Genomic DNA, 14,713 nt, shown 5'->3' on the forward strand with positions numbered 1-14,713 from the left:
CTAATTTCTCTAAACCCTACATCAAATTTTTTACTTCTTCTCCATCTTCTTCTCGCATATCATCTTAATTAAATCCTAATTTGAATATCGGAGTGACCCCAGGATCCATCCCTCAGCTAGTTTAACTCTCTTTTGAAATGCATTTCCAGCCCTTTCTTCTCAATCATCAATGATCTCCGGAGAAAGCATACATCAATAAGTTAGTTGACTAATAATTTGACCATCCATAATATTTAGGTCGAACACCCCTAAACCTGAGGACTAATGACTTGACCATTCATAATATTTAGTTTGACTTGACTAATGCTTAAGCGCTATTTTCTCGCTAGCATATGGATCAACATGGTTGTCAGCCATTATAGTATTGGCGAAGGATGATGGTGATTAAAGAGAAGAATTCAGTGCTAGATAATATTAAAAACATTTATCTATAAGGGGAGAGTTGGCTTTACTTGATGATGATTTGTCATATATCAAATCATACGATGACCTTTTTCTTTGTTCGCTTCATCTTTTGGCTTAAAGTATTTATTAATTTCCCTTGTGCACAACTTGTTCTTTGGCATAACATGGCCCGAGTTACGGTGCAGCGGTAAGAATTATGATGGGCTAGCACTCCCCTACAATTAAGGTTCGAAAATATATTTGCGGTATTTGAATCATTCATAATGCTAGGTCATCTGTCAAATCATTTTTAGAATTTATCAGTTTGAAGATCTGAAAATAAAAAAGAAAGTGTTTTCATCAGTTATCTAATGATAGAGAGGATGATAATAATAAACCATCCTCATTTTCTTGGGTCATTTCCTTTTGTATTGTTCCTCTTGCATTGCTCTGTCTATGATCATCACATCCACAATCTGATTCTATCAAGCAACACACTGTACTTGATCTAGGCCTCCAACCGTTGAACACGACATATGATCTCCATGATTATATTTCACATTTAATGAACTTATATCAATACAAAAATACACCTGACTTAAATTATATTATCAATATACACTACAACAAAATACAGTATTAGAGATGGAATTAGAGACGGAAATATAGTTCCGTCTCTGATTAGAGACGGAAATATAGTTCCGTCTCTGATTAGAGACAGAACTATAATTCCGTCTCTATTTTGACCATTTTTAATTTAAAAAAATGAATCTGTAAAATTTAGCGACGGAAATAAATTATCCGTCTCTAAATAGAGACGGACATTTTGATTTCGTCTCTAATTAGGGACTAAATATCACTATTTAGTAGCGAATTAAGCCCATCATAAACGGATTAGAGATGAAACTATTAGTTCCGTCTCTAAATAGAGACGGAACTATTAGTTCCGTCTCTAAATAGCGATGGAACTAATAGTTCCGTCTTTATTTCCGCGATTTAGGGCAGAACCCTCTTCTCCTCGCGATTTAGGGCAGAACACTCTTCTCCTCTTCTTCTCCTCTGTACTCCCTCGCTCATCTCCTTCTCCTCTCTGTAGACCGCAGCGCATCTCCGCATACCGCAGCCCTTTCATCTCCTCTCCGCAGTGGCTCCTTCCAAGTTATGTCTCGGTAAGTTCTGTCTCGCCTCCTTCCCTCACAGCGGCTCGCCGCCTTCCCTCGCAGCGGCTCTCCTCCTTCCCTCGAGGCGAGTGATTAAAGTTTTTAGTCTTTTTTTTGCTAGCTTTTGATTTATGGCCAATGTTTTCTTTATTTTTTGGTATTCTATTTGATGTGCTCAAATATGCTGATCTCCGTGAGCTTCTTGTTTTTTTTTAACCTTTTTGAGAAAGAAAGATTGATAAAACATAAATATTTTATGAAACACTTTATATAGGTGTTTTTCTATCGATATTTTAGAACCAATCTCAAGCTGTGCATTCTTCTTGCCCTTATTGTAGACAAGGCTCTCCTTATATAATACCTTGAATTGCAGAGTTAAAAGGTCGTGCTTTATCAAAAAGATGAACATTAAAAAATACAAAATGGAAATGGATTTAGGTTCAATGAAAATACAATTTTTTACAACCTGACCAGATTTCAGATCAGTTTCATTTTTTTCATATTGTCCACAAGAACCTCTATGTGTGTTCATCCTCGATATCCCACCATAAAATGCCTTAGAATTGTATTCCCCGTTGTGTAGCTCATTAACAAAAGAAGACTCAATGGAATTCAGAAATAATGTATGTTTTTCATCTGTCCATCCTTTTGTTATATGGCATCCATCCCGCAGCTCGCCTCCTTCCTTCTCGGTAATATATTGAATTGAGTTTACTAGTTAGACGGATTTGGTGTCATTTTGTAGCTCCTTCCGCCCTGATCTTCTTCACAAGTTCACAACTTTCTTTTAACTTTCAACTTTGACAAGGAATTACTATCCGGTGAAGCGTGAAGCATGATCCATCTTCACAGATTTTGTTATGCTTCAGTAGATGTTTTTATTTATAATTTTCTATTGTTGAATTTTGTAAATTGAGAACTCAAGAGGAACCCTAGGTAATTTTTCTCTTTCGGACTTCGTTCTCCTCATAATCTGCTTCTGAACTCAAAAGTTTCAAGTCATTAAAAAATTTCGTGTCACAATGTGAAGACCTCTCTAGTTCAATGTTCTATATATCTGTTTCGCCTGAACCTTTTGCTTGATAATTTATTCAACAATAAGAAGTGAAAATTGGATATTTATCTTGATGCAGGTGAGAAAATTTCACTTATTGGTCATTCTGCAGGCGGATGGCTTGATTGTCTGTACTTCGAAGAATTTGGGACGTCTAACATATCTCTGCTGCTAACTCTTGGAACGCCTCACTTGTATGTTTTATTTTTGCCTTAACACTTGCATAAAGTCGGGTAAATCGTCTTGCTAAATTTAAACACATAATCCATTAGATATTGTTTGCATGGATCTTTTCCCTCAGTTGTTCACTCAAGTGGCAGTATTGACAGTTATGCAAACCAGTTTCGATGAAAGCAATATAAAATTAAGGATTTAGTAATTTATATGGTTATACTTTGATACTATTTGACTTGGAATTTGGATCCACAGTCCAAGTAGATCAACTTCTTGATGATCAGCAAAGGCTTTGCTTTTTGTGGTTTATCTCCTTTTCATTCCTGTTCTTTGCAATTTCAAAAGCTAGTTTCTAAAGCTAGATTACTAGTTTACTTAGTACCTCAGATCTCTCTTTAATTTCAATGCCTTGCAAAAGTAATAGTTCTAGCAAAGCAGATGCAATGGATCACATTTGTACTGAACACTTGCCTTTTGAAATGTATAAGAATCCAATGGAAACAAATGAAGTAATTCAGTTGCAAGTAGAGTAATTGTTATATATTTTATATAGTAAAGTTGTTGGATAAATCAAATTTATCCAGCAAGTGAATGATGGTTACCTAAGTACACCAGAATAACAATAGTTCAGTAATTGCTATTTGCAACTAGAGTGGTCAAAAAAATATGAGCAAACAAACATATCAAAATCAATATAATTATATTAAATATTATTTTCTTTGGTCTATCCCTCACACTTTAAACCACCATAAATTCTACTCAAATGAACTTGTTTGCTTATAGAATAAACCACCATAGATATATTCAGTAGATTCTCAGTTTCAATCAACATCTCAATTACTTATAGATGTTAATGTACCTTATGAGGAGATAGATGATGGAGAAATATCCAGCAGTGAGGAGCTTATTGAACTAACAGAATCTAGTGAGGAGGATCTACAAAACATACCGTTGGATCCCGATAGATCAAGCCAATAGAAAGAGTGAGCTGGCTGGCCCTAGTACCGGAGCGACAAAACATACCGCTGGATCCCGATCGATCGTTGAGCATGCCTTAGACTTGGTGAGTTATCAATTTTAAAATTCTATAAGAGTTTTGTACCTAGAACATACGGCTAGAAATATTTACATTCTTTGATATTCAGGAACATGATCTACAGCGACCTCCTACTTGTTGGGAGATATTTACCAAGACACACAAGTCGAAAGATGGCAACTTTATAGATCGTCGATCGTCGGCATTAGACGTAAGAATCTACACTTGAATATATTTAACTATTAATAATGATTATCTATCATTTTAGTAAATATCTAATAATACTTTTTTTTAATGTAAATAGGAAGAAATTGCTGCTAGGGTTGCACAGGCATCTCAGCCTAGTTTAGAGGGAGGTGAGGAGCAGACTTTATCCACTGACCAGATAAATGAAATTTATTATGATGTGGTTGGTGGAAGGAAAAAGACCTCCACCCTCTATGGTCTTGGAGCCCAAGCAAGAGTTGTATATGATCAGGCGATGGCTCCTAGGGCCAGGGGTCGTCCCAGCACATCATCGAGTGCATCTGATTCATCTGCTAGAGTAGACGCCTTAGAGCAAGAAAACGCAGATTTGAAGACCCGACTATCAAGCTTGGAGGCAGATTTTCGAGCAGAGCGGCAATCCCGATTGGATCTTGAGAAAATTGGGCGGGATATGCAGGCCTTTTTGGATCAAATGAGTGCAACGCCGCATCGTTTTGCCTCTCAGGAGACTCAAGACCCTAATAATCCCCCTGATCCGTAGATTGCCATAGGTATATTGATGTTTAACTTTCTATTTTTTTTTTGTTCAACATTGCCATAGTTATCAATTTTAAACTATTTTTAACATTGTATTATATCTTTTCAGGAACGTTGATATCTATACAACACTATCATCATATATCCAAACTAGCACTCAGGTATGTCAAATAAATTCATAATATTATATTTAATATGTTACTCATAATTGTGTATTACTTTATTCTTTATTTTATTAGTAATCTATCATATTAACATTTTTGCAGGATTGATTACTACTCACTAGCTTAAGATTGGATTTTCTTTGCTAGAAAGTGTTGTATTGTGTTTTTAAATTTCAGATGTTGTAGTACTCTATACAATCAGTGTTTATGGTTAGAGATGTTTGGATATTTATCTTTGTTGTTTGATTGGATATTTAGTTTTAGTTTTGTGCTTGGATTATTGTTATTGGAGATGTTGTAGGAATGTATTGTGCTTGGATTGGATATTTGGTTTGATATTTACATTCATATATTATTTTGTATTGTTATTGTCTAATTGTGTATGTATTGTGTTGTTTGAAAACCATCGTATGTGATGGTTTAGATTGATATAAAATGTAAACAACGATGACTGCAGAAACAAATTGTTGCTGGTGAAATTTTCAGGTATTAGAGACGGAATATTAAAATTCCGTCTCTAATTAGAGACGGAATTTTAATATTCCGTCTCTAATTTCACCTTGGAAATTACTGTATTATCATTACTTAGCGACGGAACGTTAATTTTCCGTCGCTAAGTGACCTGAATTTTGTAAGACCGTTAGATTCGATAGAGGGGGGGGGGTGAATATCGATTCGAAAATCTCGAGTTAAGACGCAGCGGAAAAGTAAAGAAGTAAAGAGATGAACACTGTTGATTTTTACTTCGTTCGGAGCCTGTGACGACTCCTACTCGAAGGCCCGTACTCCTTGAGTACTTTCGTTGGGCAATTCACTAGCAATTCGGATAATTACAATTTACGTACAAATATTGCTAATGAAAAGAAAGAAAACAAAGCTAACCGACAAACAATGAATTAAAAAGAGAGCCGGAGTGAGTCGTCGGAGCTTTGTGAACGCGTCTGAGCGCAGAGCAGAGTGATTGGACTCGAGTTCTAAGACCGATCTCTTGAAGCTCTGCACGGGCTTCTTTATATGTCGCCCGGCGCTGGATCCTTTGGGCGCTCGGAATGTGACGTAACACTCCCAACCAAGCATGCTCCAAGTGTCAACGTCGTCTGGGATAAAATTTGCCTCCGGAGCTGGATCCTTCCAGCGCCGGACTCCAGCGCCGAGCCATTCGGGCGCCCGACCTCACTACCGCAAATGTTAGTCCGAGGCAAATAAACCTGCAGCACAGTTTGTTAGCACATTTTACAGATACGCTAAGTAATAAAATTAGCATCAAGAGTATGACTTAGATTCCGTCTTTCCGAGGCCGGAATCTAGTCACGATCTCGACTTAGATATCCGAAATGGATCTAAGCCGGATCGACGCCTAATGTTCCCTTCCCGGGAACGCGTCCTCGTAGTCACTCCCCTCCGGTGACTTACCTTACTTACCGCTAGACGTCCGGTCAGCCCGTCGACCAGTCTGGACTTCTTGCCAGCGATCCGGTCAGCCCGTCGACCTAGCTGGACTTCGTGCCTAAGAGTCCGGTCAGCCCGTCGACCTGCTTGGACTTCGTCGACCCGCTTGGACTTCTCGCCAGCTATCCGGTCAACCCGTCGACCTAGCTGGACTTCGTGCCAGACATCTGGTCAGCCCGTCGACCTGTCTGGACTTCTCCTGCACACTCGATCAAAGTGTCAGACAACACAACTAACTTAACCTATTTGTAATTCATCAAAACCTGGGTTAGACCGTTAGTGCTACCCGCACCAACAAATTTGTCTGAAATGTCGATAGCTTGCGACGGAATATAAAAAAATCCGTCTCTAATTAGAGACGGAATATTATAGTTCCGTCTCTAATTAGAGACGGAATATTAAATTTTCGTCTATAATTAGAGACAGAATATTAATTTAACTAGAGACGGGATTTCATGGTTAACGACTGATGATTAAATTACCGTCGCTAAATTTTAGAGACGGAATATATATCCCGTTGCTAAATTTAGAGACGGAATATATATTCCGTCTCTAACTAGAGACGGAATTTAAAATTCCGTCTCTAAATACAGTCAGCGACAAAACTCGTAGCGATGCAGTGAATCCGTCGCTAATTAAATTTAGCGACGGAATAGAGACGGAAAATTCCGTCTCTAATGCTGAATTTTTTTGTAGTAATATCAGGATAACATTGTCGAACCCAACGAAAAGGCACAAGTCAGTTTTATTATTCTATCTTTCACCGTGTAGATTGAACAAAAATACCTTGTGGAACATGGCATTGTGCTCCAAATCCAAAATCAATTGCAACAAGCGCTATATGCAATCACCCAAGAGAAGGACATTATGAATCTTCCTTTCTAGATAGCTCTAAAGTAAAAGTATTTTAATTTTTTTTAGTAATTTAGATATTTAGTTTTTATGATCCGAATAATCTTGGAGATAGCCAATACGAATTACTTATTTTTTTGATAATATGTTATGGATGAGATTTAAACTCTTATTGTCTAAGAAGTCCGTCCTATCATTTTCCATCGTACCAAAGCCCAAAGGTATTTCAAACCCTTTTCTTGGATTCATCCAGAGGTGCTTTCATATTCATAATTTGCTGAGAGTATTAGGTCTATTCAATTGATCGATTAATCGGTTTATCGATTCTGATTAATTCTGATTTATCATATTTTATATAGAATTAATTAATCAATCGGTATTTTTTATTTGTTTTACTAGTTCTGATTGAACTGATTCCGATTCTAATCGAGAACGGGTAACATAATAGAATTTGGATAAGTGGACTTAGTAGAGTGAATTTTTGGGCTTATACTGCTGAAGGTGATGAACATTTTATCATGTGGGCGTACAGTGAATGAGATTTTGCATTCTAGAAGTGCTGAATTTGGATTGCATGCATACAGTTTGAGACAAAGGAGTCTAGCAAGTGGATTTTTAACTTTATTAAATGGTATCAAAAGTATTTGTGATTCTAGCAAGCACGTGACATTTAGTAGAAATATTGTTTGATTTGTTAGTACTCTTGAATTTAACTTCCCGACATATCATATATTTCTTATAGATGCCTACATTAATGGTACTAGAGTGGTTTTACCTGTTTAGTTAAACCCATAAAAAAAAAAATATTAAATCAGGAACCAATCAGTAAATCGGTAAAAATCGATTAATTAGAATCAGTTAAAATTGATTAATCGATTAACTGTTAAATCGGAACAGTAAATTATCGGTTCCAATCTAATTTTTAATTTTCTTATTTTTTTTCGCAGCCCTAAAGAGTGTACCCAAATGAAAATAGTAGGGATTCTCTGATCCGTAAATTGTGGATCAGGGGATGACCCCTTACATGAGGACCCTTGATTTGGATAGATTCTATCTTTAAATAGGTGGAGTCCATCCAAATCAAGGATCCTCATGTAAAGTATCCACAATTTACAATACGTTCTCATTCTTATCATTTTTTTAGCATAAATAAATGCCAATATCATATTTTTAGTATAAATAAATGCCTTGTTTGTGAAAAATGGTGGGCCAGCCCATGATGGGGCCATTCCTACAAGATTAAGCTCATCAACTTATTGGGCCAACTTAAGTGGCCTAATTAGCAATAGCCCCAATCTTGTCCCACTGGTTTAAACAAATTAATTGAACTGCGTCCGCATGACTCTCCTTGTTCTTTGCTGCATCCGCACGGAGTTTTTGAAGGCGTATACTTTCTTTTTATTTACAAAAACAAAGATAAGGGATAGCGACGTGACCGATGGGAAGAGACAACGGTGGCCGTTGACGTCGACGGTGCTCTTCCTTCTCGCGTGCAACGCCACGACGACATTATTCGGCCGCATAGACTTTACTCTTGCCGACACAGTGCGTCACCATCACCAACTTTGTATTTATCGATTAGAAAAAATGCTATAATTTTTAAAATTTTAATTTAAGAGAAATTCTCGTTTTATATATTTTATATTATTTTAGCATGTCAACTTTTTTAAATCATAAAAAAAATTATCTACTTAATGAATGGGTGTCCCTTCTCATCTCCCGTCTAAATTATAAATCGATATAATATTTATAAAGCTATAAAATGTAACTATTGTACATGCTATAATAATTATAATTTATTAGTAGCTATAATATGAATACTATAACAGTTATAGTAATTATGATTTTAAAATTACTACAATATAAATGATAAATGAACGTGATTAAATCCGTGTTATAATAATTATAGAATCATATTTATTATAATATAAATATTTTTAAATAATTAAATATATATTATAATAATTATAAAATTATAACTACTATAGTACACAAGATCAATTAAATATTTAGACCGGATATTTAATGATACTGAGGGTAAAAGGATAGATGAGGAGATCTTTTAATTAAAAACTAAAGTGGAATGTTCATTTATGTTTGATTTGCTGCGTGCCCTTACGAGGCAGCGTTCGCGATTGAGAGGCATGGGCCCATGTGTCTTACCACATGGCTGTGTGCCTTAGTCGCAGAAGCTACCGTGCAACACATAACTCTCTCTAGATATATAAAGTCTATACATCCAATATCCAATTGTGCACACCTTATGACCATTAATTTATTTTTATTATTTTATTTTTAAAATTTGAGGTTTAAAATTTAAGTTTAGGATTTAAATTATAATATTTAAGTTATAAAAATTAAATATGATATTTATAAGGTATGCACCATCGGGCCGCCTTGGTGTGCATCTGAGCGAGATATATATATATATATATATATATATATATATATATATATATATATATATATATATATATATATATATATATATATATATATATATATATATATATATATATATATATATATATATATATATATATATATATATATATATATATATATATTATTTATATATATTTGCTATGTAAATTATTTTTTTTTAGTGGTTGAGTTATAATGTTATATATATATATATATATATATATATATATATATATATATAGAAAGAGAAAATATTAAAAAAAAATTGAATTGAGATACTTTGATCATATTCAGGTGCCTCAACACTATAAATAAAAATTTAACGAAGATGTCTCCAATACATTGGAGGCATCTCAAGTCGGGTCATTATATATATATATATATACCATGTATATCCTTATTTTGTACATTCATGGCCGACTAAGTATAAAATCGAGGGTTTGAAAGTCTGTCCAAATACTCTAATCCACTTTTGAGGATAAGGTACCGAAATTCATATCACCTATCTATAAATGTGGAGAGTAAGTGTATACAGGATATCAATTTAGTATATATATATACATACACATGCAGTTGATATTTTACACATCGTCCAATATGCAACTATGCACGCATAGGATATCAACGACATTTCTTTTTTTTAAAAAAAAAATTGGATTAAACAAATTAATTAAAATATTTTAAAAACTCTTTTCGTATTTAAGATTTAGACTTCCTAATTGTATTATAATATTAAAGTTAAATTTTTTTAAGATTTTATTTTTAGGATTCAATTTTTATATTTGGATTATAGTGTTATAAGTCAAAAATAAAAAAAATTATATGTTTTCAGGTATATTTAAAATTTATACAAAACAATATTAATATTTTTAATAAAAATAAAATTATATATATATATATATATATATAGTCGCTCATCGTGCGGCGCGTAGGACATCAGGACTGATACATTTCACAAGTGTAAATATGTATTTGCAGCATAAATGTGAGGAATGTCACGCTGATGTCACGTGTATGGGCAGGGTAGGGCCAGAATCGATACTTTGCTTATTGGGGAAGGAGGAAAAAGACGGCAGAGAAGAACAAGGCGGGCATGGAACTTTCGGCTTTGGCGAAGCCCTAGAAATTCCACGTACCATCACATCATGGCGGCGCATCGGCTGACGCGTGCTCTTGGCCTTCCAATCGTTCGGCTTGTGATGGCGGCGGCGCGCTCTCGGTTTCTTCCTGGACTCCTCCTCGGCGAGTCGATCGGCTCGGCGGGAGGATCATTCGAAATGGACGGTATTTTTTTTTTTATGCTTCTCTTCTGGTCTCGATCGGCGGGAGGATCAAGTTGAATTCGGTGATGAATATAAATAATAATTCTCAAAAGATTGTAGCTGAAGCTGAACTCAAAAGTATGCTTCAGACAGAATCTACTCTGTTCAGTTTAAAATGTGGATGCGCAAACATAGCTGATGACATTTTTAGCTGTGTAGGACCCTTTATGTTGAAAATACCGACATCCTCTTTATCAATTGAATTTCTGAGCAGACAGATTTAATGCATTGAAGGGCTTTATGTAAATTGTGATTAAGTATTTAATGAAATGTGTTTAAATTGTGATTATTCCATTGATTTATAAAAGGTTAGACTTCAATGGCTAAAGGACAACGTGAACAATTGTGAGATTTTCTTGGATGTGCAAAGTGACATTAAAAATTCTTCATGTAGCAAATTTATCAGTTTGCTCTATTTCTTAGATGAATAATCTACATTGAGCTCATTTTGAAACCTAGTGCCTGAGAAAATATTTTCTAGGTTTTTATGGTTGAAATTTTTTTCTAGCTAACAAAAAAATGTGCTACATCCCCTGAATTCATCACATGAGCATGCCCACCATTCTTCCCTAGTTAACAGCTCCCGCGAGCCATGTCAACTTATTCTACATCTCTGTTGGATCCTATCTGCTTCTCACGATCAATCACCCATTGCTTGCTTCTGCGAGCAAACCTTACTTGCAACTTTGCAAGCAGGTCACAACCTTCACCCACTAGTCCCCTTTGTTGCCTCCTCCAATTCCTTTTGCTACATCATTCCCTCTAGTTCGTCCGACCCCTTAGCAAACTAAACTCTAATCCTTTGGCCGCTCGACTAAGAAATTGTAGCACCCTTCCTCTTCCTTTTGCTTGTTGAAGGATTCTGTTAAAATTGAGGTCATTATCACCATAATGTCACTAGTTACGACTTCGATTGTCATGTATCACCACAACTAGCCACATGAGAGAAAAAAAGATTATTGGTTAGAATTGGAGAAAACCTTTTCTTACATCATAATTAAACAAAGGAAAATTGCTGATTTTTTCCATTATCTTCTTCTCAAAAAAATGTTTACACAAACATAATATTTTAAGTAAACAAGTGAACCCTAGCTTACTGAGAGAGAATATATACAATAGAAAAAGAAAAAAAAAAACAGTTTTTGCCTGTATAATGAGTTACATAAAATATTATTACAAGTTCCGAGGGTGTGCTATGCTCAATATTTCTTTATCTGCTCAGACAATAACATTTTTCACAATTTAAGTTTAACATACAATTTCAATGAAGAATCGCTATCGTAGTTGGATATCATCTTCTATGTTTTTTCTCATGATGCATGTAAACACACAAAGATTCTGATCAAAAGCTAGCTAGAGTAGATAGGCATTCTCATGTATGAAGCTAGGCATGGTTCCGCTAATTAATTAATTGTAAAGAAGGAAGTGAGCTGGTGGCATTTGGTCTTTAGCTTATATACGTCCGACAAGATGAAGGTGGGGACCCAACAAGGAAGTCTGTAAAAGACAGCGCAGTTTCTCCTCCCCCACTTTTCTAGCTCTTCTTATTCACATGCACATCCGTAGCTCGTTATCACAACCGAAGTGGCACGCAGTTCTTTGAGCCTCTTCCCATTTCCCATCAACATCTCCTCTTCCAGTCCCATGACTTTTCTTCTTCTCCTACTCTATCATCAATCACTAGCTTAACATCAACTTAATTACTCAAGATCTTTACCTCTCACTGGTATACACAGCCCTTTCTTCTTTGTTCTTTGTGTAATGACAACTCCTTCAGTGCAGTTTTGCATGGACTCCTCTGATTGGCTAAAGGTAATTTAAGCAATGTTGCTATAGATTCATGAACATTTTTTTTTGAAACATGTTTTGTTGATCCATAATCGAATTGAGTCTTGCTGTGATGTAAAAGAGAAGTAGATTTTTGAGTCTGATGGCAACGACGATCTCGTGCCGCGTTTACTGCGATCTTGGTTTCCTGATGAACAATTTTATTGCAGAGCATTGTCGTTGGCCATGAAAACAGCTCCGGTTCACTGGAGCACCCCCTGACTTTCGGCGAGCTGATCTCATGCACGACGCCGGTGGTGGCGGCAGCAATCGCTGAGAGAAGGTTGCGGCCACAGCAGCAGCAGCAGCAGGAGCAGGCGCTAAAGTGCCCGCGGTGCAACTCAACGCACACCAAATTCTGCTACTACAACAACTACAGTCTCTCACAGCCACGGTACTTCTGCAAGACCTGCCGCCGCTACTGGACGAAGGGTGGCTCGCTTCGAAACGTCCCCGTCGGTGGCAGATGCCGGAAGAACAAGCGTTCTGCCTCCAGCGACGCCAAGAAGGGAGCGACCTTGCTGGCCCCACATCAGCTGCCGCCGGCATTGTCCTTGGGAGAAGTGCAGTTACAATTGCCACAGTATCCAACGAACGACGACAACTTAAACTTCATGGATCCTGACAAGTACCATTTCGACGGGCTTAATCTCATGGAGGCAAGCAAGCACGGACTTGGAGGAGACGTGAACACGCTTGGGCTTTGCATGGACGGAGCATTAATGGCTGAAGCTTGCCACGGGCTAAAGTTGCCATTGGAAGATGGGTGCAGGGGTCATGAGGTGAAGACTGGCGACAGTTCTTGGCATAATGTTCTTCCCGTAGAGTGGCAGGAGCCGATTGGATTCTCTGATGGCCTGCCATTATCGTCTTCACGATCATGGTCTAGAATATGAAATGATATTAGTCTTTATTTAATTACGTTACTGGTAAATTATTAGGAGTATGGTTAATTCCATAGTGCAAAATGTGCCCCTTTTTGTTTTGAATTCACTTGTTTTATTATGTGCCAGTAAAGTTTTCCCAATGGAATGGTCAAAATGCTTTTTAACAGTCGGATTCTTTGCATTAGCGTCGTAAGCGTGCAGACTGTCGTCGACGGACTTGCTTTTGCTCGTATAGAAGAGATTTCATGTTCCTTTCGAGTGGAAGTTGATTTCCTAGCCCATGATGTCCTTTCAGATAAAGAAAACTTGGAAAAACAAATAAAAAAACAAACAATATCTTCAACAAATGACATAAAAATGAAAACACAGCAAGATTTATATATCTTCATAAAAATGAAATTCCTACTCCGTCCTGCACCCGAAGTGATAACAATTGTGAGCTAATTTTCTTCCACCCAGTGTCAGACAGATGGGAACTGATGAGCGCAATCACTGCTCGTGAGCATCGATGGCCCACCGCACACTGAAACTATAAATTTTCACGTAGAAACCTTTTTTTTTGTGAACACTTAAAGGTTTTGGGTTGAGGAGAGTAACACAGATTCAGATGAATAACTAGCTGGGTCATTACACGTAGAGTAATTTCTTCAAACACAAACGGCACCTACTATCATGAGGGCAGTAGTTCAGAGAACAAGAAGAAATTGAGAAGACAGAAGGAACCAAACTAGATGATAAATATGAACTACGCTGTCAAAAAGCAAAGCTCACAAATGAATAGGCCGTAGAAGGATAGGAGACAACGAGCGGGATAGAGACTGAAAGAGAAATGAGAGCAGAATGCTGACAAGGGGAATGCTGATTGCTCGGAAAGAGGAAGTGACAGATTACTGATGCTACTGATCAAGCTTCAGTGTTTTTTTTTTTAATTTAATTATCCAACTCTTTAAACAGATCAATCCCGGAAATAACTGACTTGATCTCATAAAAATTTTTCACCAACCATAAACGTAAATCAGGAAGTATTCATAGAGCACTACAAGATTAACCGAGATTAGTGATTGAAATTTCTGATAGACCACTACATGTTCCATTGTAAAGAAATGACAATTATTCATATTCTGTCATGCAACGTGAATATGCTAATTTACCAGTGATACTCCATCTTGATAATATTGAGTGTATTAGAAAATCTCTAATTATTCATAATAAAATAACAAACAAGGTAAAAATAGT

The 14,713-nt window shown here is 36.4% G+C and overlaps 1 protein-coding gene across 1 annotated transcript; it reads left to right on the plus strand.

Moving 5' to 3' along the window:
• Positions 1-12,318: 12,318 nt before the first annotated feature.
• LOC121977812 lies at positions 12,319-13,634 on the plus strand. The gene is made up of 2 exons (XM_042530233.1): positions 12,319-12,575; positions 12,761-13,634. Exons 1-2 carry the CDS (start codon positions 12,525-12,527, stop codon positions 13,484-13,486), a joined length of 777 nt encoding a protein of 258 aa, XP_042386167.1. The 5' UTR covers positions 12,319-12,524; the 3' UTR covers positions 13,487-13,634.
• Positions 13,635-14,713: the final 1,079 nt, after the last annotated feature.

Source organism: Zingiber officinale, chromosome 4B (assembly GCF_018446385.1).
Source record: "Zingiber officinale cultivar Zhangliang chromosome 4B, Zo_v1.1, whole genome shotgun sequence".
Lineage (NCBI taxonomy): Eukaryota > Viridiplantae > Streptophyta > Magnoliopsida > Zingiberales > Zingiberaceae > Zingiber > Zingiber officinale.